The sequence below is a fragment of the Saccoglossus kowalevskii genome, chromosome 14, assembly GCF_978046115.1.
Source record: "Saccoglossus kowalevskii chromosome 14, keSacKowa6.1, whole genome shotgun sequence".
Lineage (NCBI taxonomy): Eukaryota > Metazoa > Hemichordata > Enteropneusta > Harrimaniidae > Saccoglossus > Saccoglossus kowalevskii.
Genome location: NC_140654.1, coordinates 17,787,660 through 17,814,943, shown reverse-complemented (window position 1 = coordinate 17,814,943; position 27,284 = coordinate 17,787,660). Strand labels below are relative to the sequence as shown.

The following is a 27,284-nucleotide window of genomic DNA, read 5'->3' as shown; positions in this document are numbered from 1 at the left end:
ATTCAAGTCTCATCTCGTAGATAGCGAGACTGATGCTACTATTCTGACATGACATAGTCGGTTTGTAATAAAACAATAAAACATGTATTACCACATTCACAGTGAAAAAATGTAATACATCGAAAATGTACAGAAAATATAGTTATCATAATCCGTCATATCGCGAGCAGCTATTTTGATCCACCTGGACATCCCAGTATCCTAGTTACCTCAGGCATGCGCATTCGCATTTTTCTGAGTTGGAATGCTTATGCGAGAGCGAGATTGTAACGGGATTATGGTATCATGTCACCGTAGTTGCAAACCCCAAGTAATGTACCTCTGGTATATTAGGTTCAAAAGACGCCAACAGCAACAAATTGGTAATTTACGTCTGTATTTTTTTATGCCGATTGAGACGGTTATACATATATCAGTGTCGTCGCTAACACGATTTTTACCAGTACATATTGTGTATTGGGGCGCAGATAAGGTCCCGATGAATAGGAGCGCCTCCACATTCACGGACATGTACGCAGAGCTACAGGGCTACCAACTCATAAAAGCTAGTGGCCCTGACAAAAAGTTGGTGGTCCAAATTGCCAATATAATGCTGTTAAAATCAGTATAAGCAATATACAGTATATTTACTTAAATAAATGCAACACTGTCAATAACGCCGTGTTTCCTTGACACTAATAAATGTGATAGAAATATACTGATACTTTATTAGTCCCCGTTCGGAGGCAGTCCGAAAACGGGGACTTATGTTTTGACCTCTGTGCGTGCGTGCGTCCGGACCTGTATCTAAGAAATGCCTGGACCAATCACAATCAAACTTCACACATACATCATACATTACATTATTCATATGCACATCAATTTGTTTCACGATCTGATTCAAGATGGTCCAATTTAGCATTTCTCGGCTGTTTACAGATGGATTTTGTTCAAACTTGGTATATACATTGGACATTATAGGACCTTGATATTTCTCATATTTCCTTTTCTATTTTAAAATTCCTCTTTGAAATAGAGCAGAATCTCTGGGAGGCTACAGTAACTTAAAATGATCTTGCAAAGCAGAAAGTGTTCCCGTTGGAATTAGGGGAAATGTTATTTATGCCAAAAAGAAAATGATATGGACCAAAAGCATATTTAGTAATTGATAGTGAATATTTGGCTGGTCTAGTATCAACATAAATTATATGTATTAAATGACTCTTGCAAAATCGTAATATATGGTCAGAAGTTAGACAGGATATGCTATTCATGCATTTTTGTATTCAAACTGAATTTCATAAGATAAGATAAGATAAGATAAGATAAGATAAGATAAGATAAGATAAGATAAGATAAGATAAGATAAGATAAGATAAGATAAGATAAGATAAGATAAGATAAGATAAGATAAGATAAGATAAGATAAGATAAGAAAATTTTTATTTGGTACGGGAACATATAAAATGCCATGACCATGAACAAGAGAGAACAAATTACATAACTACTAAACTAAAGTAAACTAAACTAAAAAAGCTCTAAAATACTAAAAACAAATTTGGCTAGGCCTGAATAGATAAATTTATCGGTATTTGAAAACATTTCTGCAAATAAATTATCATCCCCAATGATTTCAAGATTTGGTGCATACATAAATAAAGTTGTAAAAAAATCATTTCTAAAATAACTAATTTGACTATTATTACAATTAAAGATATAATGTAACTCATCCCCAATTTCATTATTTGAACACTTTGTACAAAATCTGTTCTCTTAAGAAATACCTTTATGCCTTCCTGTCTCTATAGGTAATTTGTGTGCAGACAGGCGAAACTTAGTCATTGCCACTCTGTGTTTTGCAGATTTAATGTCACATAAATATTTCTCCATTGCGTAGTCATTTTTAAATAAACTATATATTTTTAATTTATTATGTGCTATTGATGTCAGCTGGTTTTAAATTAGTAATATCTAAAAAAATAACAAAGCAAAACCACTGACCAGTATTGAATTGCATGTATTCCAAGCTCCAAGAAGAATTGTGTTCTCCACATCTAAATCTTTGATAGTATTTCATCATACTAGTACAAATATCAATGATAAGTGGGTATCTACCCAATTCACCCCTGCATGCAAAATTAGTTGCCTTTCTGTGAACTCCCAGAATCTGTTTACAGAACTTAACATGCATTTGTTCAAAAACTAATTTATCTGAAAACAAGGTATTAATGAATTTGTCATTTGCACTATTAATGTTGTATTTACTGATATCAAAGTTAAATGCTCCCCAGACATCAGAACCATACATGGCAATATGCTTTAAAAGAGAATCAAATAACTTGCATGCTAATTCAACAGAATGACAGTCTCTATAAACCCACAACATATATATTTTATAAACCCACAACATATATATTTTTTATATTTTAAATAATGCCCGCTGTGCCTTGGCTTGAAGTGCTGAAATTGCAACTTTGAATTTCCCATTACTCTCAAAAGTAATACCAAAATATTTGTAGGTATCGACAATCTCAATTTGGTTACCATTTATATAAAATTGATATAAATCCTTTAATTTTTTCCCCTTAGAATTAAACACCATTACTTTAGTCTTATTTATGTTGATATTCAATTTCCACTGACTACAGTAGTTTTGAAGGTTGTCTAAATAATTCTGTAATCCATTTTCACTTGTAGAGACCATAAGTAAATCGTCTGCATACAAAATACAATTTAAGTTGATATTATTTAACTGGATAGGGTCATAACTGTTAATTGACTGACAAATGTCATTAATATATAAATTGAATAACTGTGGGCTGAGATTACAACCTTGTCGAACACCACGGTATGAATTAAATGATTCAGTTAAACCATTATCTAATTTAATCCTATTTTTAGTGCTACTGTAAATTGAGCGAATAATACCATAGAATTTCCCCCCAATTCCTAATGTCAGTAATTTGTACAGTAACCCATCTCTCCAAACTGAATCAAATGCTTTAGAAAAATCAATAAAGCGTGCAAATAAATGATTCTTTGATCTTTTTAATTTGCTATTGACATACTTAGTAATCATATTTCTCAAAACATATACTCCATCTGTAGTGCGGTGATTCTTTTTGAAGCCAAACTGATTGTTTGAATGAACTGATTTCATTTGAACAGGTACAGAGATACAGTAGTATGGTCGAAAAACAAGATTTCAGACAGTCCTCCAACTTTGATCCGATTGTGAAACTAATTGTCATGGACATGTATTCAAGAGCACGTATGCCAAAGATACCACATTTTCATACAAATGGCTGCCAGACAGAAATTTTGGATTGCAGTGGGCATGTGCATATGTCCAAGATAGGCACATGCAAAGAATAAACAGATTTGGTCCACAGGATTCTGAAATATAATTCCGGACGAACGGACAAACGAAGACTGAATTATAAGTCCCTGCTTCAAACTTCGTTCAAAAAAGGACTAACAAGATTAAGACTATACAAGATTGATTGGGTTATCAACATTTGCATTCTACGTTGTTTTTGCCAAACGTGGTGAGATATGTGGCTATCTATAGAAGACTGTAATCATTTTGATGATGAAGTGGTGCCAACTTACTTCTGATGCACTATATTCAGCCATGCTGTCGCTGAGTTGTTCTATTTCTGATACAAATTAGAAAAATATTGCAGAAATAAGCATTTTCAAGAACAAACAAGTTTTAGAGCAATGACACTTGACAAATTGCATACAAATGTAGCTTCCACAAAACAATTTTCTCAAAAAGGTCAAACATCTTATTGGTTTACGATTTTTTTTTTAAATTTAAAAAAAAAACGAAAATGTCTCACTGAAATTATCCATCCCGCTCTAATTGGAATCCACATGTCCAATGTTAAACTTTGAACTTAAATCAAGAGTTATCGTCTAACATTTGCCTATCACAGGAAATTGAAATTAAATAGTTGCAAAGCAGTTTATGAACAACTTCAGAGGCGGGCAGAAAGAAGTTAAAACATTTATCACTTACACATTTAAAAAAGTGGCAATTGACTTGCCTTAATTACCGGTATATAGAGTTTAATTTACCTGGTAGGTTTAGATGAACACAGTATATAATTTAATTTACCTGGTAGGTTTAGATGAACACAGTATACTGTACAAATGTGATCTTTTGTAAAATCCACAATAGCTTTTCTGGCAATATTGTCCATTCCGAACAACCTGAAAACATGAACATAAAACAAGAGCTGACACAGGAGTTTGTTCAATTATACAAGTTTAATTTCGTATTGATTAGGAATTGCTGTGTTATTGATCTGTATGTTGCATCATTTAATTTGGTGTTAAAACTGTGTTTTAGCCATAGATGGCATTCTTATACCCCCCCCCCCCCCGTGGTGATGGCATTTCTTTTTTTTCTGTTAAGGTTTGGGGGCCAGCCAAACACAGAACTAAACACACCTTTTTCAGATAAGGTTAGGACAATACAAATGTTAAGTGTTTTGTATGGAATTTATTTTTATCCATTTTTGACAAGTTGAATGTAAAATATAGAAAAAAATGTATATTCGGAGGATTTTATTATCACTGAATCATTACTTCAGCGATAATTAAATTCCAAGCAAAAATAAAGTACAGTAGACAGACTCCAACATCATACACAATACCCGGTGATCATTTATATACGAATCCCTTTTATTACTTTACCAAAACAAGTAATGTTATGGAGGCAATAATACCCTTTTTGCGTATTGTGACACTCTGCTACCTATTATCTAGTTCAGTTTATATCGGCTGCCTGCAAGTCAAACTAAGTAAATAACACCGCACAAAGTATTTCAAATTAAGTATTCAATGTTATAGACAAGCCTAACGATACGGTATTTTGGGGCATGTCACATTATTTAGTTCAGCCTGGCGGCTACTGAGATTGTAAGTATATTTGATTCAATTTACTTTAGGGATGGTCTATTATTACAGAATATAATACAGTACATGTATATACAGTCACTTGTCACTAGTTCACAAAGATTTACACTTTAAGCTAGCTAATGAGGTAGCTGATATGGTGAACCTCGGATGGTGAACTTAGTACTCCTTCGAGTGATGGGACTACTGTGCCCTCTGATGGTGTCGGTTATTGAGACTAGTTTTCTCTCAGGTTGTACATCTACTAGTAGTCAGGATAGTGTGCCCTATATGGATGAAGGTTCTAGTTAGTATGATAGTGTTGATGTTGTACATGTGGTATAGACTAGGGCTCAGAAGTTAGCTGAGAAAAAGCCATTGCGTAGGCTTATAGTTCCTGAGTTTAAGGACAGGTTGATACTAATGATGGTAAGAAACCTATTACTGTGGATGCTGTGCGGGAAACACAGCAGTCTGATCCCACATTAGAGCGCGCTAGGAAGTTAGTGAGTACAGGTAAGGAGTTGATCACAGGGCGTAGCAATCGGACAAGGTTTGTGATGAACAAGGAGCTGATGTATAGAGAGTTTCAGTCACCTCATGTTGATAGAGGACGAGTGAGTTCCCAATTAGTTGTACAATTGTGTTACTGTGATCAAGTACTTGCTCATGAGTCATGGCAGGTCATCTGCTACAGAGAGAATAGCAACTCAGTTTTATTAGCCTGGTATGCAGGACGATGTTATTAGATATTCCAGGTCATGTGATATATGACAAAGAACCACTCCTAAGGGTAATGTTAGCAAGGTACCATTAGACGATATGCCAATGAATGAAGTTTCATTTCAAATGATAGCTATGGATCTGATCGTCCGATCAGTCCAGCGACTGAGAGAGGTCATAGATACATTTTAACTGTTGTAGACTATGCTTCACGATACCCTGTGGCTGTAGCGTTAACGAAAATTACTTCAGAGGTGGTTGCTAATGCATTAGTCTGTATACATAGTATGGTTGGTGTATGTTAAAACAGTAGGTTAATGCGGTGTATATTTACAATCATTTAGCTACTGCATTATAGCAATTAAAGGTAAAGAAAATATAGGTGCAGACTATTTAAGCAGGGTATATAACAATTTGTATATCACGTTGGTGATTTGTTCTCTTTAATTGGTTCTATAACGTTGTTCTAATATAACATGAGGGCAACATATGCTTAAAATAATGTAAATATTCACCTGATTTGTTGTTATTTATTTAAATGTACTACTATATTTACTAACTAGTAACAATTGTAGATGTATCTAAATTCAACACAAGCAGTTCACTAACTTTTGAAAACATAAACATACCAGTAAAAACGACTGAGCGAATTTTCTATTTTAAGCTTAAGGATGCTAAAAACTGTTTTCATTGTTTTTGATATGAATTTATGTTATAAATTCCGCTTTTTGCAACAGGACATATATTTTCAACTGTATCTCTGATTAATGGTCAAGCAACACACATTTAAATTGAAAAGGTTTCAGAACAGATATGTGGAACATATTAAAAAAATAACATAATCGTATTAGAACAAACATGTGTGCTTCAGGATCTCACAGTCACAGACACATTTGTTTTGAATATTTGGTCTTTTCCGATTATCTGGAATGTTCTGTCTCCTGAGTATTGTAACCCAATATGCACAGCTCTTTCTTTTAACACAACGTTTCACATACGACCCGAGCTGGCTTAATGAATATATAATTGCATGTGGGACACTAGTCTATTTTAAAGACCAACATTTACGTCACATGGGATGCGGAGCTTAGTATTCTGATTTGACTGATTATTCAATGACAGCAACTGTCGTTTCTGGTGACGAGGCAGTTTATTGAAATCTGAATTCAAGTCGGGTATACTAGTATGCAAAGTTCATTCTAAAGTGACGTGGTCTACGCTGAACTGTTCAATAAATATATTCACAGACATAAATTACGTTGCGTAGAGTAAATCTCTGGTCTGTGAACGCTCGGTTGTTTTTCAATGTTTTATTTAAAAAACTTTCTACTTCAGACAACTAAGAGAACTATAATAATGGTCTGGGATTACATATATATTCAAGTGTGAATCAGGTGAAACGAAACACATTCGTTCACCGATTTGACCTATTACCTTCCATAATCTCACAGGCAACAGCGGCTTGGATCGATCCCCAGGTCGTAATATTGTTTGTTATCATACGAAAAATGATTAATTTCGCGTCACATATTCACGTGTTGGTATAGTAATGTAAATGAGAGTACACCTGGGTTTCCTGCACATGCTCATTACAAAAGGAGCATTCAGCTCATGCTCAGTACAGAACAATAGAACACTGGTCTTGACTGTCTACTGAGTACAGTATTTTTACATGGTCTGACAATCCGTTGCAATCCAACAAATTGGCGACGAGGATGGGATGTATTTGTTCTTAAAGACAAAAAGGATACTTCTACAGTTTGAACAGCCATAGATTTTTGAATTTGTAACCAGACGAACAGTATATTTTCCCCTTTTCTTGACGACTACCATTTACATGTCACGAGATGGCATCCATTGGCAGCATTGAACCATTTGGTGATTGGAGCTGTTACGTGGAGCGTATAGATATGTACTTCATTACAAACAAGGTGAAGCCAGACAATAAGGTAGCAGCATTTTTATGCTTTATCGGAGGTAAAACCTATGCTTTATTGAGATCATTAGTCATATGAAGACGTATGAAGAATTAACTGAAGTGTTGGTGAAACATTTGAACCCCACACCCCTAATCATTGCAGAGAGATTTCGTTTCTACACTAGGAATCAACAAGAAGGAGAGTCACTGTCCCAGTACATTGCTGTGTTAAAGAAATTAACATTACACTGTAACTTTGGTCTCATTTTAGATGTTTTACGTGATCGTTTTGTTTGTGGCATGTGTAACAAAACAATTGAGAAAAGACTACTCACAGAGCATGATCTTACTTATACGAAGGCAGTTGAACTTGCAATTTCCATGGAAACTGCTGCCAAGGACATAAGGAACTTAGCTACGATGCAAAGGGCGATATCCATAAATTAAAAAAACATCACGTGATTCAAACAACCCTTGTTATCGCTGTGGCAGTACAGACCATAAGCATTAGAATTGTCGTTTTAAAAATGAGATCTGCCATAATTGTAAAAAAGAGGAACATATTAAACGTGTTTTGATTAAAATCACTCAATTGAAAGTGACAGCGAAGAAAAGCCATCAATGTCAAACATGTTCACATTAAAAAGCAACGAAAATTGAGAGATATGGCTGAAGCCTAAGGTTAATGGTAAAATCCTGGAAATGGAGCTTGACACTGGTTCAGGTGTTTCTGTGATTTCTTACAAAGAATATCATGAAAAACTTACCAACATACTATTAGAAGATACTTGTATTCCTTTAAAAACATATACTGGTGAGAAGGTTGCCCCTGAGGGTATAATAAATGTAATGATAGAATACCAACAACAACAACACAAACTACAGTTGTATGTTGTCAAACAAGGTGGACCGCCACTGCTTGGTCGTGACTGGTTGCGAAAAATAAAGCTTGACTGGAAAACTATAAAGTCAATGTCTGTAGCTTCATCTGCCATAAGAGAGGGAAAATTAGCAGGTTTACTGAAGAAACATGAAGCTCTTGGGCACAATGAAATCAATTAAGGTAGAGATACAGTTTACCTAACAGGTATTTTAATTAGGAAATCAAGATGACCTCCCCAAAACTATATATTTTCGGAAAGCTTATTGTATGAATTTAAAAAAAAAATTAGTATTTTTTTTATGGACACTGTAGTTTGAAATATGCTCAAAAATGTGCTTTTTTGCACAAATTAGCTCCTAAACCATGCTTCTGTTTCCTGTCAAAATTGGTTTATGGGTACATCTGTTTACTATGAAGAAATTGCCGTCTTGAAAACTGTCTACCAGTTGTCAATTTTGCGCGGCAGCAGCCCAAATTTCATTACTTCAAGTTTACACATAAATTAACACCCAGGCTAGTATGTACGATTGTTGTAACACTGCTCAACCAAAAACAATGCCCCGACGGTGTTTTGAAGATAAACACATTGTCAATCATTTGTGAAAATTTCAAAACAAAAGGTTAAAGCGTCTAGGAGCTATTTTTTAAAGTTCTGGGATGTGCACTAAAAAGAAGCTGAGATAATTGCTAATTTGCATAACAATTCACTCAGTAAGAAGTTTGCTAATGCTCATAATTAAAATGGCTGTAACAGTTCCAAATTTAAATGTATTATCGTTTTGTTAAAAGTTAAATATAGTGCATAATATGGAGATCCCGTCATTTCTTTTTTTCACCATGTTTCTTTTTTATTATTTATGTACAGCCTTGCTAAATCTTGCTAAGCATTCAAATAGGAGAATGTTTGCACCTGTTATCTATATTTTAAAATCGTTTTTTGAGTATGATCCACTATTCACAATTCTACAAAATTTTAACAGTCTATAGCCAAGACTGTTTGGATAATAAAAAGCAAAAACAAAACAAAATTCACTTCCAAGTGCCCACAAACATGCATCTCTACCTTAAGGCAAAATTGCTTGTGGATGATGGATGCCAGGCCAGTGGCATATGCATTAAGAAGTAAGGTAGATGCAGACTTGGAGAGGTTAGTGAACTCTGGTGTATTACTACCTACCGAAAACAGTGAATGATCCCCGCCAATTGTACCTGTAGTAAAGCCAAATTGTTCAGTTCGCATATGTGGAGACTTTAAAATAACTGTTAACCCTGTTTTGTCTGCTCAGCAATATCCCATGCCATGGGTTGAAGACATGTTTGCAAACTTCGCTGGGGGTAAACATTTTAGCAAGATCGATCTATCTCATGCTTACTATCAAATGGAAGTTGAAGAAAATTCTAAAAAGTACATCACCATAAATACACACTTGTTTACCTATCAGCGTCTTCCATTTGGCAATGCTGCTTCTCCCGCCATATTTCAACGTACCATGAAACAGATTTTACAGGGTATGGCCGGACTTCTGTGTTACCAAGACAACATATTAGTTACAGGTGAGAGTGATGATGGTCATTTAGATAACCTTGATGATGTATTGCAAAGACTTGAGGAGTATGGGTTGCGAGTAAACCGTGCCAAATGTGTATTTTTAAGAATGTCTTTGAAATTTCTAGGTCATGTAGTTGATTCAACAGGTGTTCATACTTCACCAGAGAAGGTTAAAGCAGTTATAGATGCTCCACGTCCTACAAATGTTGCACAATTGCGCTCATTCCTGGGTATGATAAATTACTACGGTCGATTTTTACCAAACCTTTCCACAGTACTTCAACCACATAATCAGCTCTTGCAAAAGAACCATATATGGAAATGGTCATCGGCATGTGAGAATGCATTTGCAGAAGCGACGAACTTAATTGCTTCAAATAGAGTTCTGACACATTTTGATCCAAAGTTGTCCATCAAATTGGCCTGTGATACATCACCGTATGGAATAGGCGCAGTGATCTCATACAATGAGCTATGACAGTAAGAGACTAATTGCATTTGCGTCAACGACCCTGAATAAGACAGAGATTGTCGCATACGACTTGTTTACCACTTCCGTGTGACTGAGAATGTTCTAGAACCGTACTGTGTCTGGGTGGAATTTTTAGAAACTAGTTGAATAGGTAATAGAACACTGTAGGAGGCAATAGAAGGTAATTGAACATTCTAGAAATTTGTAGTAAGTTCCAGACTCATTATGTATGCTGATGTAATGGTCTATTTATAGACAGTGTGGGTATATATAGGGGAGTTGTTCAGCACTGAGATCAGATCGGAGATCTCGTTGAATTGTATTGGAGTTTAAGTATCTAGTCATTGGAGTAGTGGAGTTTTACCGCGTTATTGTACTTGATGTTTGCAGAGTATAATAATACCAGTATCAGTTGAAACCTCATCTGTTGGCTCCGTGTTCCTATTTTATCATCGCCGCCAGGGAAGTCTTCTGTTACTGTTGCCATTTTGGTATTTGAACCATCACACCTGTACTATACCAATTACGGTAATACTACGTTGCGTGTGACAGAGATGAACTATGCACAAATTGAGAAAGAAGTTTTGAGTCTGGTCTATGGTGTAAACAAATTCCACCAATATTTATATGGCAACAGATTTACACTTGTCACAGATCATCAACCTTTAACTTCTATTTTTGGTCCTAAAAAGGGCATTCCAACGTTAGCCACAGCTTGAATGCAGCACTGAGCATGTTTTTTGTCTGGTCATACATATGACATATAATATAAGAGTGCATCACGACATGGAACTGCTGATGGACTCACTCGTCTACCTCTGATGATTATGTAAAGGTCTTTAACATGTCGCAAATTGAGCAGTTGCCAGTTTCATCCGTAGATATATGCAATGAGACTAGGAAAGATCAAGTAATGTCAAAGGTGTTGGAGTTCACCAAGATTGGTTGGGAAAATGATGGTGAGAAATTGCTTGCACCTTTCTACACTCGCAGAAATGAGATTACGATTTATCAAGGTTACCTCATGTGGGGAATATGCGTTATTGTGCCATATAAACTAAGAATAGTGTATTAAGCGAACTACATACTGGTCATTTAGGAATAGTCAAAATTAAGGCCTTAGCAAGAAGTTACATCTTGTGGCCAGGTTTAGACTCGGAAATTGAAGATAAAGCGAAGGAATGTGTTGATTGCCAAATATGCCAAGTAAAGCACCACTTCATCCATGGAATTGGCCTGAACGATCATGGCAGCGAAACCATATTGATTTTTCTGGTCCCTTTTGGGATAAGATGTTTTAGTCATACAAGACGCATATTCTAAGTGGCCGGAAGTGACTACTATGAAATCAATTACTTCGTCGGATACAATAGAAGTACTGCGAAATTTGTTTGCTAAATATGGTTTACCAGAGATTCTTTTAGGCAACAACAAACCACAATTCACATCTGACGAGTTGGAAACTTTCTTAAAGAAGAATAGGATCCGGCACAAGAAAAGTGCACCTTATCATCCCACCACTAACGGGTTAGCAGAGCGTTGTGTACAGACATTTAAACAAGCTATGAAAACTGATAAGTCGTCGTCAAGCTTGCAGTGCGTCTGTGCTCGATTTTATAGAGAGTGGAAAAATGGAAACATGTTGTGATTGTCGAAACGTGTGGCCCGTTGACATATCTTATGGAAATTGAACCAGGTATAATTTGTCGTCGTCATATTGAACAAATGCAACGTTCTGATTCTCGCCTTCGAACAGTTTCACCCATTACACCAAATCTAAAAATATCAACATTACATGGGTTAAAACAGTTGATTTTAATGTGCAACCAGATAGTCAAGTGCATACTTTAGATGCTCAAGAGAAAGAAACTGAATCTCTTCCACAATAGAAATGCACAGATATCCAGAAAGAATAAGACATGCTCCAGTTCGATTGGAGTTGTAAAGTTGTAAACATGTTGTAGGTCTTTCACAGGGCAGAATAATCCCATGACTTATTAAAAGAACTCTAGATAACCCACTCCAGTTCTCAAGTTATTTTGTATGTATTGTTCGTTAAATACATATACAAGATAAAAAGAATATATATATATATATATATATATATATATATTCGGTCATTTATCTGTTATCAAATAACTGTCAATTTATATTATTCAAGTTTAAAGATGGGGATATTGTAATGTATTCTCTTGTTTTTATGTAAATGAGAGTACACTTGGGTTTCCTGCACATGCTCATTACACAAGGAACATTCAGCTCATGCTCAGTACAGAACAATAGCACACTGGTCTTGAATGTCGACTGAGTACAGTACAGTACATTGCCAGTGATCGTGTTATTTTTCTTCTTAGTTTGGCTAGGCTGTGCAACGACGAAAGAACATCAGCGCCGACATTGTAGCAAGTCCCAATATGAATGTAAACAAAGTATCAACGAGGTTCCCACGCACCTTTGAACTTGGATTGAGGTCGTTCACAGACATCAAGATTTCTTTCATGGCTACAGGTTATCGTTTCCTTTTAACAAAACTAAAACGAATTCCAAACTATGCCGGTCTAGTCAAACACATGAATGCGTAAATGTGCATTTTTATCGGATATATATCAATTAGGCCCGAAACGCAGTTACGGCAAAACTTGGCCGAGCAATTAAATGAAAAAATGTACTCATTTCGCATACGAAATTGTGAACTTTATTTTGTAGTGCTTTGTGCCAAATTATATTGAATCTTTATCGCTCATTTATTTAAAATTATGTTATTTAGAAAAAAACGCTGAATACTACGTACACGTCCTTGATACCAGTGAAAATATAATTTGTTTTTTAATGTTTTCATGACACGTGCATCGCATTTCATTTTAAGCAATTTCTCCATTGGAAATTCAAAAATCAAAATTCAAAAATCGGCAAAATAAATGGTCTAGCTGTTGAATTCTCTATTTTTATTGATACCTTCTCTGAACACCCATGACGCCACCCACGTTTGACAAATATAATAGAAAATATATTGCAATAAATCACTGTTTCTCGTGTTTTTGTGGAACTTTTCGTTACCTTTGTTTTTTGTGGGTGAGGGCGACTTCATTTGAATAATAGACTTCGTCCGCGCCTGTTTATATACCATGTCGATTTTTAAGTTAACCGGTTCATTGTGGTACGATCCATTCGTCAGGGCCATCAATATTCATCAATTATAATGTTCAGAAGCATGTTAACATCACGAAAACATATAGACTTATATTAATGCAAGCTTTGAAATAAACTATGAAATATAATTACAGGCAAATTACGAACATAATAATGAACAAATATTCAAAGTCGCAGACACCTTTGTGTCATAACATTTCAGATAATCGGAAACGACTTGTTTCCGGGATAGTCTAGCCGCATACGTGCAGCAGTTTGTATGCAAACAACCGCACATACAGCTTCAACTGACCTCATTATTATATGATTGAATAATAATTAGCTGGTTTATTGTGGTATTATTATCAATTGTAATGTTGAATTTAGAATACCAAAAACAATTCTCAGATAAACTTTAATTGTACAAATGTAAGGCATGCAATTGACTATTTTCATGAGTTGTTTTAACGTTTTGTTGAAGAACATTTTAATCCTAAAAGTGTTTGTTACAAAATGTGCACATCACCAACTGCATGTGCCATTGTTAGTCAAACTGGGTGTGAACAATAAATATGATGTCCAGTTTTGAGATTTTAATCAATTATTTTCTGAATGACATTTTGTTTGAATGACCCTATTTGTCAGAAGTGCCACTTTGGAAACTTCCATTAGAAATTCATAGTTAACATACTATTTTCTATATTGGTGACATCACAATACGTACGCAAATTTAAAATAATTACATAATAATCAGTGTATTACTAGTTCAAGATAATCTATGTATATATCAAGTGAATCTCCTATACAAATATGTCAAATGCTGTTTCCATGGAAAAAATATTTATCAGCAAAGAAACCTGATTTTGTACGTAGATTTGATTTGAATTGATTGTCTTGATTTGAGTGATTGAGTTGTGATGCACATTATGTTCAAGCTCAAGTCCTGAAAGTTGATGTCTTTTTCTTTAACATATCTTCAGTAATCTGAATATTTGCCTTAATGAAAATGACGTTTGAGATGATCTGTAAACCAATTCACTCGATTCTCGCCCATTATTCACAATGAGAACACAGCTGACTTTGTAATCCTACATACACACTTATAAACTGATAGAAGAAATATTATTGTAATATTGTCACTGAAAGAATGAACTTCATGATTAGTATAAATGATAAATGGCCTTAAAAAAATAGAAACGTATTAAGAAACAAATCATATGTCATATTATTATACATCTGTCACTCAGACAGTATACAATCGCATCGACCTCCGCTGCACGTCGGTCGATATTACCGCTGTACTGTCTTCGTGCATACTTTGATGTATCCTCGTAATAACCTCATATTACAGGGAGCTCACATACCGTTATTTAGATTTGTAATTTACAATAATAAAAATATTATTTCCTAAATACCGGTAGTGGCAATTAGTACCTGAATAGATTACCTATGGAAGAAGTATCATATTAACCCAAAATGGCCTAGGAACCACAAGAGAATATATTAATATACAAAGTTGAAAAAACCTCAACACAAATTGCTTTATGCATTGAAGAATTAAGTAGTAACTTTATTAATCTACCATATCCTTTTTTCACTAGACAACGTACTGGCTATCCTAACCCACAAATAAAATAACCATTTTGTGTAATATACATTTGATTACCTTGGGCTGGTCTCGGAGGGGGGGGGGCGCTGTCTTTTCCAAAATACCCCAAACGCCATTTCATGTTTAATCATGTTTAATCAATTGAGCTACCGAGTTGCGCGACAGGTATAATAAGTGAGTTTCCTGTGACCAAACGTGGTTTTATTTTATTGCCTATTATGGCTATAGTTCATATATAATAGTTTTCAAAAGTTGTGGCAAACAATACATAAAATAACATTCCTACCTACTTACCTACCGTTTACTATTTTTAGCTTGATTATTACTCCAACATGGCTATGCTTTCATTAGATAGTACACTATCCTCTCCAAAAAAAATAATAAAGTAATAATTAATTAACATGCCTATCCTAAGTCCACAGTTGCCCTCCACATTTCGTAGATTACAGTTCTGTGGGCCTGAATATATCTCCGGACTAGACTATAAAATCACAAGGTAGAAAGGCTTACAGACGAGACTCATTTATGAAATTAATAGTACGTACATACGCTAATGAGTAAATTCTAATAATGATGTTATAACATCCATGTGCAAAGGCACACAGGTTTTTAAAAAATGGACACGTATGGGGAGTCCATTACAAGTTTGTAATTCTATAACAGTGCAAGGTATTCGCCAATAAATTTATTTTATAGACCCATAGCACTATAAATACACGCCCACCGACGCGCTTAGAAGTCATGCTTATATAATAGTTGGATTATCATTGTATCGACTTGTTTTATTGTATTTTTCAAATGTTTTAGTATAGGCAATAATAATGTGTATAATGATTTGTTTGTTCCACCTTTTTAATTAGTTCAGTAACGATGGTCCAATAAATGGTCAAAATTATTTAAATGTAAACATTTTCGTAATACTCTATTTTCTAATTACTAATAATAGTAGCTGTATCAAAACCTAACCCAATTAGTTCACTATTTAACAAAAAACATATTTATATTTGTATCATCACAGAACAGACGACGAAGCAGATTTTCTATTTTAAACATTAGGATCGTGATAACTGTCTTTCATTTTTGATGACATGTTTCATGTTTTCAGTTCAGCTTTAGGATATTTATTTTCAAAATGTATCCCTGAATTTTTAATGGACAACTACTTAGCCGCACACAATTGAAATTGAAGAGGTTTTGAATCAGATGTGTTGGAATATACTAAACATTTACCTGGTCGTAATAGACATGTATGCTCTAGAATCTCGCAGCCACAGACACTTTCATTTTGAATATGTCTGGTCGTTTCCGATAACCTAGAGTGTTCTATCTCTCGAATAGTGTAACCCAAATGTGCAGCTCTTTGCCTTAAGACAACTTATACTTTTACCACAAAACTGCTTATCACATAATGTACACATCACCAACTACCTCTAATGTATACATGTGCCAGTGTTAGTCTAGGTATGAACAACACACACGATATTCAATTTTGTGATTTTAATAAAAATATCTAACTGATTTCTGTTGGGATGACAATTTTGTTCGAATAAGCTCATTGGTCAAAAGTGACACTTTGAAAACTACCTAACTACTATCACAATATTGCATCACAATAATAATGTACGTCAATTTAAAATAATTACATAATCATCAATGTATTACTAGTTTGAGGTAAGTGAATCTCCTATAAAATAAGTCATATGCACAGTTTCGATGTTAGAAATAATAAACAGGAAACGAACGCAATTCCGTCCGTAAATTTGATTCGAGATGATTGTCTTTAGTTGTGGGGCATACTATGCTAAAGCTCATGTCACCAATACAAACAGATGACGTTTCATTATTTGTAACAATTAATCGCAAAGTTAGCTTCATATTTCATTCAACACCTAATAAGTAATATTTAAATAAAGTTATAAGTCAATAAATTGGCCGATTTCACAAGGCCAGTAAAAGCCCGTATGAAACTTCCGCTGATTTTCATGATGTTTGCCTTCAATTTTTTTTTTGTATTTTACCATGCGATTTGAACAAGATAATAGATGATAACGACACACCATGTTATACATAACAGTTTAATAAGTGCATTGTGATGATACTCCTTATTCGATTTGATACCTTTTTTACTAAGATAGAAATTGAGTAGAGATAAGCTTGTACATTAAATGATCACACTGTAGATTCCATTCTAATTGTTTGTCTGGCATGGCAACATGTTCTGAATCTTTTGGAAAGGAAGAGCCACAACTACTACAGAACTAAATATTTCGCCAATAATATGCCCAGGTGGCATTCGAAATTCATTAAAACCGAACAATTAGCTCTACGTGATATTTATTAACAAAATATATTGTAATGTGGCTGATTTCTTTATCAACCCTGTGATATGAATAATAAACATTTACTTATAGGCATTACGTTATTACACGACACATGCATACGATTATAAATGTCACTGTGTATAATAATTATTTTTTCAGTGAGAACATTTATAATGTATCCTATGAATACATTTTAAAAATGAACAAATCACAAAAGCTAAAGTAATGCACTTGTATGCACCACTATTTTATTTTGTCTGTGTTTGAAGACTGATTTCACGGTACTCTATATTGTAGTCATCCCTAGTTTTTGGTTTGGTGTCCATGACTTACTATTTTTACTATACAAATTAGTTTTATTTCCTTAACACTGGCACACATTTATATACCAACATAATTTTACATGCATATTCCATTTATCAGTATAGGTCACAGTTTAACACCAGTCTACATACACATCAATGTTGATTATTAATACACATATTTGTTAATATTTCAACAACCATATCGCCAAATGTTTTGGCTTGTTCTTTGGAAACCACATCGGTTTCATATGCAACTGTCCAAAACAATCGACTATGAATTGTTGCAACATAATTGGCAAACACATTTCCTTGTTCAGAAGATGATGCTCTGTAACTATGAGTTATCTCAAATGCACGTGGTTTTTCCTTTGTCAAGTACTGGAGGTTTCCTAAATTAGAGAGAAAAATTGCACTTTCTAAACTATTTTCAGCAAACTGCTTAACACTGATACCCAGATCATATATCATACTGGCAAACTGTTTAATACGTTGTCCGTCTTATCGTCTTATCATTGCATGAGTTGTTTTGGTAAGACTTGATGCAAAACTACCAAACAAACTAGAATCATCAATCGAACATGATACATCTGTGTTCATAAAGTCCATGAATATATATAAGCCCAACATATCTTTAGGGTCAACTCGAGGCATGCACATGTTTCGCACACTAGAAAGAAATCCAAATTTCAAGTTAATATCTTTTCCTGATTTCCCGCCATTTATTATACGAGCCATCGCAATTAGGGCAGCAGCTAAAATAGTACCATTGACAGTAGCTCCATGTTTTGCTGAATATGTTTTTATAAGTATTGTCTCCAGTTTGGAAAACTCAATTAGAGTTATTTTCGCTGCTGGATGAACAAAGGGATTTCTTATTATCTCCAAACCAAATCGATCTATATAAAGATTGGAGGACTTGAAAACTTTCTTTTTTCCCATAACAATTAAGTGACATAATATATGCCACCATCCCATCTTAGGAATCTCAATGGTATCTTCCATGGATGGATACAATTGAAGGCTTTCAGGAATGAAATATTTGCCTTCAACTACGGAATTGAGTCCATCAAGAAGTTCATCAACAAATCGCATTGCAGTATTTCCATCCATGATTGAATGATGAAATGTCAGGATCAAAATACTTTTGTATACCCCACCTATTGTGGTTGCTCTGAAGTGATTATTCAACAGTCGCAGTCGCCAGAGTGGTCCTTGCTGAACCTTAAATTTCATGATCATCTCGTCTGAATGGGCATCAATCTAATCATCTGCAGTTATATTCTTTACATCAATAAGCTCTTTTTCAATAGGTTGAAAGATTTTTTGCACAAATCCGTTGGAGTCAAGAACATCAACTATTCGCGTACATAAGAGTGGATGTATTTTTGTAATCTTAATTGCTGCTTTTCTTAGCATGTCTTCAGTAAGCTGAATTTTTGAATCTATGAAAATAGCATTGAATACAATAGATATACCTAGATCATGGTGGTCAGAAAACCAAATTTCGATGTCACTCAATTTTCTACCACCACTCACAATGGGAACACGGTCTTTCGTTCTTCTTCTCATTCTTCGTACCAACTTATAAGCTGATAGAAGAAATATTATCAGAACCGATGTTATTGGAAGTATGTAATCCATGATTAATAACCTAAAAAGTATAATACAAACGAAAACGTATTGAGAAATAAATCACAATTTTAGTAGGAAGAAACACACATACCGTTATTTATCACATGATTACTATGGTTTATATCAATATCTGACCAGGCACACTAAACAATATTTACGTCATCATCATTATTCGAAATTTACAAAGTGTCGGATGGTACTATTCCAGTGATGCAAGAATAACTGCTCGTAAACATATCGATGTTTTAGGTTGTTTTGTTGCTTATGTACTGCAACCCTGGGAATAGCAAATACACTGTGAAATGTATGCCACATAGGTGAGAAATTCCTTCAATATTCATTTTTTTCTTATATGGTCTGGTTTGATCTTGCTATTACATTCCATTCCAAAAAGCAGAATATGTAGTTCAGATAGATATAGAACTAATATATTTACTCATATTAACAGGTTTGTCAATTTGTTTTAGCTAACATACCAGTGCAGAAATCCATTTTCAGACGAATAAATCATCCAGCAGGGGAGCAAATTCCGCATATCGTTTATCATTGAAAATACTATCATACTGACAATGTCATATTTAGTGTGGATAAATGTTTGCATAAATCTAGTTTCTAACCAAGTATAGTGGAACTGTATCTTACCACTGTGGTTCTCAGGTTTTGTCTCATGGAGTAACAATTTGTATATCACGTTGGTAATTCTATCTTTTTAATTGGTTCTACAGCGTTTTTCTCATATAACACGAGGGCAACATTTGTTTAAAATATATAAATATTCACCTGATTTGTTGTTATTTATTTAAATGTACTACTATATGTCCTAACTAGTAACAATCGTAGATGTATCTAAATTCTAAATTCAACACACGCAGTTCACTACTTTTTGAAAACATAAACATACCTGTAATGACTGAGCAATTATTTTAAGCATTATGATGCTAACAAATGTTCTCATTGTTTTTGATATGATTTTCTTTTTGCAGCAGGATATTTATTTTCAAAATGTATCTCTGATTTGTTTAATAGTCAAGCGACACACATTTAAATTGAAGAGGTTTCAGATCAGATGTGTGGACCATATTAAAACAATTGACATAATCGTAACAGAACAAACCTGTGTGCTCCAGGATCTCACAGTCACAGACACATTTGTTTTGAATATTTGGTCGTTTCCGATTATCTGGGATGTTGTTTCCGAGTAGTGTAACCCAATATGTTTTATTTCCGGCTCGTGGCGTGGAAGATTATTTTTATAGTGATCTACAATCTAATTTGGCACAAAGCACCACAAAATGACGTACACATACAATTTCGTATGCGAATGAGTACATTTTGTCATGTAATTGCTCGGCCAAGTTTTACCGTGACTGCTTTCCGGGCCTGATCCTTGTGTTTGACTAAACCGGCATAGAAACTAATCATTTCCCGTACGATAAAAAACAATATTAACACGCGGGGATAGATGCGAGCCGCTGTTGCCTGTGAGATAATGGAAAGTAATAGGTCAAACCCGTGAACCAATGTGTTTCGTTTCCCATGGATCTGAGGATTCACGCTTGTCAACCCGATATTTTCCAAGTGCATTAGATGATGCAAGGACAATCAACATAAATATGACTTGAATATACATGTAATCCTAGACAATTATTACAGTTCTCTTAGTTTCCTGATGTAGAAAGTAATCTTAAATAAAACATTGGAAAACAACCGATCGTTCAGAGACCAGAGACTTACTCTGCGCAACGTAATTTATGTCTGTGAGTATATTTATTGAACAGTTCAGATAGACCACGTCACTTTAGAATGAACTTTGCATACTAGTTCAGATTCCAATAAACTTCGTCACCAGAAATGACAGCTGCTGTCATTGAATAATCAGTCAAATTAGAATACTAAGCTCCGCCCATCCCATGTGACGTAAATGTTGGTCTTGAAAATAGACCAGCTATTTAGTCTCTCATATGCAATTATATATTCATGGAGCCAGTTGGAGTCGTATGTGAAAGGTTGTTTTAAAGCAAAGAGCTGCACATATTGGGTTACACTATTCGGGGGACAGATCATTTCAGATAATCGGAAACGACCAAAGGTGTATGTGACTGTCAGATCCTAGAGCACTCAGGTTTGTTCTATTACGATTATGTTAATTGTTTTAATATGGTCCACATACCAGATCTGAAACCTTTTTCATTTAAATGTGTATGGCTTGACCATTAACAACATCAAAGATACATTTTGAAAATAAATGTCCAGACAATCGGAAACGACCAAATATTTAAAACAAAGGTGTCTGTGACTGTTAGATCCTAGATCATACAGGTTTGTTCTATTACGATTATGTTTATTGTTTTAATATGGTCCACACACCAGATCTGAAACCTTTTTCATTTAAATGTGTATGGCTTGACCATTAACAACATCAAAGATACATTTTGAAAATAACTGTCCAGATAATCGGAAACGACCAAATATTTAAAACAAATGTGTATGTGACTGTTAGATCCTAGATCACACAGGTTTGTTCTATTACGATTATGTTTATTGTTTTAATATGGTCCACACACCAGATCTGAAACCTTTTTCATTTAAATGTGAATGGCTTGACCAGAGATACATTTTGAAAATAAAAGTCCTGCTGCAAAAATAATATCATATCATATCAAAAACAATGAGAACTGTTTTTAGCATTCTATTTCTTAAAATAGAACATTTGCTCAGGCGTTTGTTACTGGTATGTGATGACATAAATATTAATGTTTATGTTTTTAAAACTGCTTGTGTCGAATTTAGATACATCTACAAGTGTTAGAAGTTGGGAAATATAGTAGTACATTTTACTTAAATTATTACATAAAAAATCAGGTGAATGCTAACCATATTTTCAGCAAATGTTACCCTCATGTTTTATTAGAACAACGTTGTAGAACCAACGAAAACAAACCAACCAAAGTGAAAACATTAACAACGTGATTTACAAATTGTTACTCTATGGGACAATACGTGACGATCATAATGGTTAGATAAAATCAACCAGACTATTCAAGTAAATACAGAATATTGTTTCGTACATTTACAGCAATATATCACCTATCTGGTATACATTATACGGTGTTTCTAAGCCCTGGCTTACAATACACAAGCATCAAAACAAATTTATAACAAAACATCGATATGTTTACGAGCAGTTATTCTTGCATCACTGCAATAGTATCATTCTCTTTGTAAATTTCGATTAATGATGATGATGTAAATATTATTTAGTGTACCTGGTCAGGTATTGATATAAAGCATAGTAATCATTCGATAAATAACGGTATGTGTGTTTCGTCCTGCTAAAATTGTGATTTGTTTCTCAATACGTTTTCGTTTGTATTATACTTTTTAGGTTATTAATCATGGATTACATACTTCCAATAACATCGCTTCTGATGATATTTCTTCTATCAGCTTATAAATGGGTAGGAAGAATGAGAAGACGAACAGAAGGCCATGTTCCCATTGTGAGTGGTGGTAGAAAATTGAGTGACAGCGAAATGTTGTTTTCTGACCTCAATGACCTAGGTATATGTATTATATCGAATGCTATTTTCATAGAGTCAAATATTCAGCTCACTGAAGATATGTTAAGAAAGGCAGCAATAATGATTAGAAAAAGACATCCACTCTTACGTATGCGAATAGTTGATGTTATTGACTCCAACGGATTTTTGCAAAAAATCTTTCAACCAGTAGAAAAAGAGATTATTGATGTGAAGACTATAACTGCAGATGATTGGATTGATGTCCATTCTGACGAGATGAGCATGAAATTTAATGCACAGAATGGCCCACTCTGGCGAATGCGTCTCTTGAATAATCACGTAAGTGGAACGAAAATAGATGGGGTACATAAAAGTATTTTGATCCTGACATTTCATCATTCAATCACAGACGGAAATAGTGTTATGCGATTCGTGGATGAACTTCTTGATGTACTCAATTCTATAGTTGAAGGCAAACATTGTATTCCAGATAGCCTTCCATTGTATCAATCCATGGAAAATACCATTGAGATTCCTGATATGCGATGGTGGCATATATTGTGTCACTTATTTGTTATGGCAAAAAAAAGAATGTTCATGTCCTTCAATCCGTATATAGATCGATTTGGTTTGGAGATACTCAGAAATCCTAATGTTCATCCAGCAACGAAAATAATTCCACTAGAGTTTTCCAAACTGGAGACAGCACTTATAAAAACATATTCAGCAAAACATGGAGCTACTGTCAATGGTACGCTTTTAGCTGCTGCCCTAATTGCGATGGCTCGAATAATTAATGGTGGGAAATCTGGAAAAGATATTAACTTGAAATTTGGATTTCTTTCTAGTGTGCGAAACATGTGCATGCCTCGAGTTGACCCTAAAGAAATGTTGGGCACATACATTGTCATACACTTCATGAACACCGGTGTATCATGCTCTATTGATGATCCTATTTCGTTTGGTAGTTTTGCATCAAGTCTTACGAAAACAACTCATGCAATGATTAGACGAATAGACAGACAACGTGTTTCACAGACTGCCCGCATGATATATGATATGGGTATCAGTGTTAAGCAGTTGCCCACAAATAGTTTAGAATATGCAATTTTTCTATCCAATTTAGGAAACCTCCAGTACTTGACAAAGGAAAAAAAACGTGCATTTGAGATAACTCATAGTTACAGAGCTACATCCTCTGATAGAAGGAACGTGTTTGCCAATTTTGTTGCAACAATTCATGGTCGTCTCTGTTGGACAGTTGCTTATGAAACCGATGTGGTATCCAAAGAACAAGCCAAAACATTTGGTGATATGGTTGATGAAATATTAACAAATATGTGTATTAATAATCAACATTGATGTGTATGTAGACTAGTGTTAAACTGTTGCCTACAGTGGTACACGGAATATGCGTGCCAATTTATTTTGGTCTATAAATGTGTGTTAAGGAATTAACACTCAAAGCTGATTTTTCTGTAAAATGGCAAGTCAAGGAAACCAATCGAATGACTACAATACAGGATGCCATGAAGTTAGTGGGATAATTTAAATCTGTATTCAAAATAAAATAGTGGTGCATAAAAGTGCTGTGATTTGTTCGTTATTATAATTTATGTATAGGATACATTATAAATATTCTTACTGAAAAAATGATATTTATAAATACGCTGATTTGTACACACTGACATTGATAATCGTATGAATGCGCAGTGTAATAACATAGTGCATATATCTATTTATTATTCTTATCACAGGGTTCATCGGGAAATCAGCCACATTACAATTTATTATGTTAATATATATTCATATATAGTTTCCAGATTGTTTGAATTATAGAGTCACGTAGAGCTAATTGTTAATATTTGAATACATTTCGAATGCCACCTGGGCATGTTATTGGTGGAATATTCAGTTCTGTCATAGTTTCTTCCTCTCCAGAAGATTCAGACCATGTTGCCATACCAGGAAATAATGGACAAATGAATTAAATATCGCTGTGTTGGTTCGCGTGGATAAAATTCATTCAAGGCAATACAACAGCAACCATATTTTATATGTTCTATGTTTATACCCTAAACGCTATTTCTGTTAATTGCACACAAGTTATTTGAGGATTTGTAGTGGATATACATAAATGCTGTAATAGATGCACAGTCAGAGTTTGACTGATTTCGTGATGTAATTTGTTTATTATTTGAATACCAGAACAACAGTTTGTAATAAATTACTTTGAACTATTTAGTGTAAATATGATTTTAAAAATTAGTAAATATACCTGTATTACTTTTAGTATATCTCATATCAATCAATAGAAACTCAATTAGTTTCAACTCCCGTTGTTCAGATATCATGCCATTTATAAATACCAATCACTTGACGATTCGCATTAGAATGGAATCTTCAATTATTGATACTAGTACTGTAAACATGCATACACGTGTAATTTCTGTGAGACATCTTTTAAAGTACAAGTTCATCTCTACCCAATTGTTATCTTAGAGAAAATCTGTATTAGTCAGTATCAAATCAAATAAAGTGTGTTATCACAATGTAGTTGTTAAATTTTTTCTAGCATGATGTGTTTTATTCAAAGTAATTTTTATCATCTATTATCTTGTTCAAAACGCATGGTCAAAATACAAAACAAATAAATACATTTAAGGCAAACATCATGAAAATTAATGGCAGTTCCACACCGTTTTTTTATTTGTGAAATTTATTGACTTATAACTAATATAAATAATTAGGTGTTGAATGAAATATGAAGCATACTTTGCGGTTAATTGTTACACACAATGAATCCTCATCCGATTTTATTGATGACATAAGCTTTAGCATAGTATGCGTCAACTCAAGACAATCATCTCAAATAAAATTTTCGGACGGAATCACGCTTCTCTGTTGTTTATTATTTCTAACATCGAAACTGTGTATATGACATTTTACCTGAGGCTAGTAATACATTGATCATTGTGTAATTATTTTAAATTCATGTACATTATTATTGCGATGTTATATCATTCCGATTGGGCTAACTCAATATACAAAATAGAAACTATACATTTCTGATGGTAGTTTTCAAAGTAGCAACCTAAATAAAATTGATAAATTATTTCAAAAAATATTTATTTATTTGAATGACTGTAGCGTACGGAGGTGAACGTCAGCTTACAGTGGCAAAACGCTTTGCTTGCATGTGAGGTTCATGCCTTCACGTTTATGTGTTGGAGTGTATTTATGTAATTTCCGTGTACTTATGTTTCACAATAAATCTATATAATCTTGTGATTCTCAATTCTACACTACAATTGATAAAGATAGAAGCTCCTGTCTAATAATGTATTATACCTTACGAAACCAGCTACAAATTACAAATTCATGAGACCAGTTGGAGCTAAATGCAAGAGGTACTTCTAATGCAAACAGCTGCACGTAGGGGGCTACACTATTCCGGAAACAGAACATTTCAGATAATCAAAAACTACCCGACATAAAGGTGTCTCTTGTTCATTATTATGTTCGTAATTTGTCTGTAATTATATAACACAATTTAATTCAAAACTCGCATGAATATGTTTTCATGTTGTCAACATGCTTCTGAGCATTACGATTGATGAATATTGATGCCCCTGCCGAATAATGAATCAAAGAAAATTGAACCAGGTGACTTAAAATTAGCTAGCTATTTACTCTTTGACATGCATATTTCAGGAAGCCAGTTGGAGTTGTATGTGAAAGGTTATCTTAAAGCAAAGAGCTGGACATATTGGGTTACACTTTTCGGAAGACAACACACTCCAGACTATCGAAAACGACCAGGAATTTTCAAAATAAAACTGTCTGTGGCTGCGAGATCCTAGAGCAGACAGGTCTGATAGATAACGACCAGGTTCATTTGTAGTATATTCCAACACATCTGATTCAAAACCTCTTTCAATTGTTTGCTGCTAGGCGGCTGGTCATTAAAAACTCTAGATCACATTTTGAAAAAAAAATTCTACAGCAAAAAAAAAAATGAATTGAAAACATAAAACATGACATCACCAATGGACAGTTATGATTATCCTAAAATTCGTCGTTTGTTACTGGTATGTAATGAAACAAATATAAATATTTTATGTTTGTTTAAAAAAAATAGTGAAATAATTGTGTTGATTGATATATTTCCAATTATTAGAAAATAAAGTACTACAAAAATGTATACATTTAAATAATTCTGACCATTTATTGGACCATCGTTACAGAACTAATTAAAAAGGTAGAATAAACACATTATTATTGCCTATACCAAAACATTTGAAAAATACAATAAAACCAGCCGATACAATAATACTA

General features: G+C 34.1%; 2 protein-coding genes across 3 annotated transcripts; both read left to right on the top strand.

Annotated features, from left to right (window-relative positions):
- Positions 1-7,618: 7,618 nt before the first annotated feature.
- Positions 7,619-7,972, top strand: LOC144345900 (uncharacterized). Its single transcript, XM_078006997.1, has one exon. It carries the CDS (start codon positions 7,619-7,621, stop codon positions 7,970-7,972), a length of 354 nt encoding a protein of 117 aa, XP_077863123.1.
- A 13,433-nt stretch (positions 7,973-21,405) lies between these two features.
- Positions 21,406-25,511, top strand: LOC146734509 (uncharacterized). 2 transcript variants are annotated; one of them, XM_085507678.1, is made up of 2 exons: positions 21,406-21,547; positions 22,873-25,511. In XM_085507678.1, exon 2 carries the CDS (start codon positions 22,893-22,895, stop codon positions 24,306-24,308), a length of 1,416 nt encoding a protein of 471 aa, XP_085363804.1. In that variant the 5' UTR covers positions 21,406-21,547; positions 22,873-22,892; the 3' UTR covers positions 24,309-25,511. The 2 variants fall into 2 exon arrangements, with proteins under 2 accessions (XP_085363804.1, XP_085363803.1); XM_085507677.1 differs by having other exon boundaries at positions 22,811-25,511.
- Positions 25,512-27,284: the final 1,773 nt, after the last annotated feature.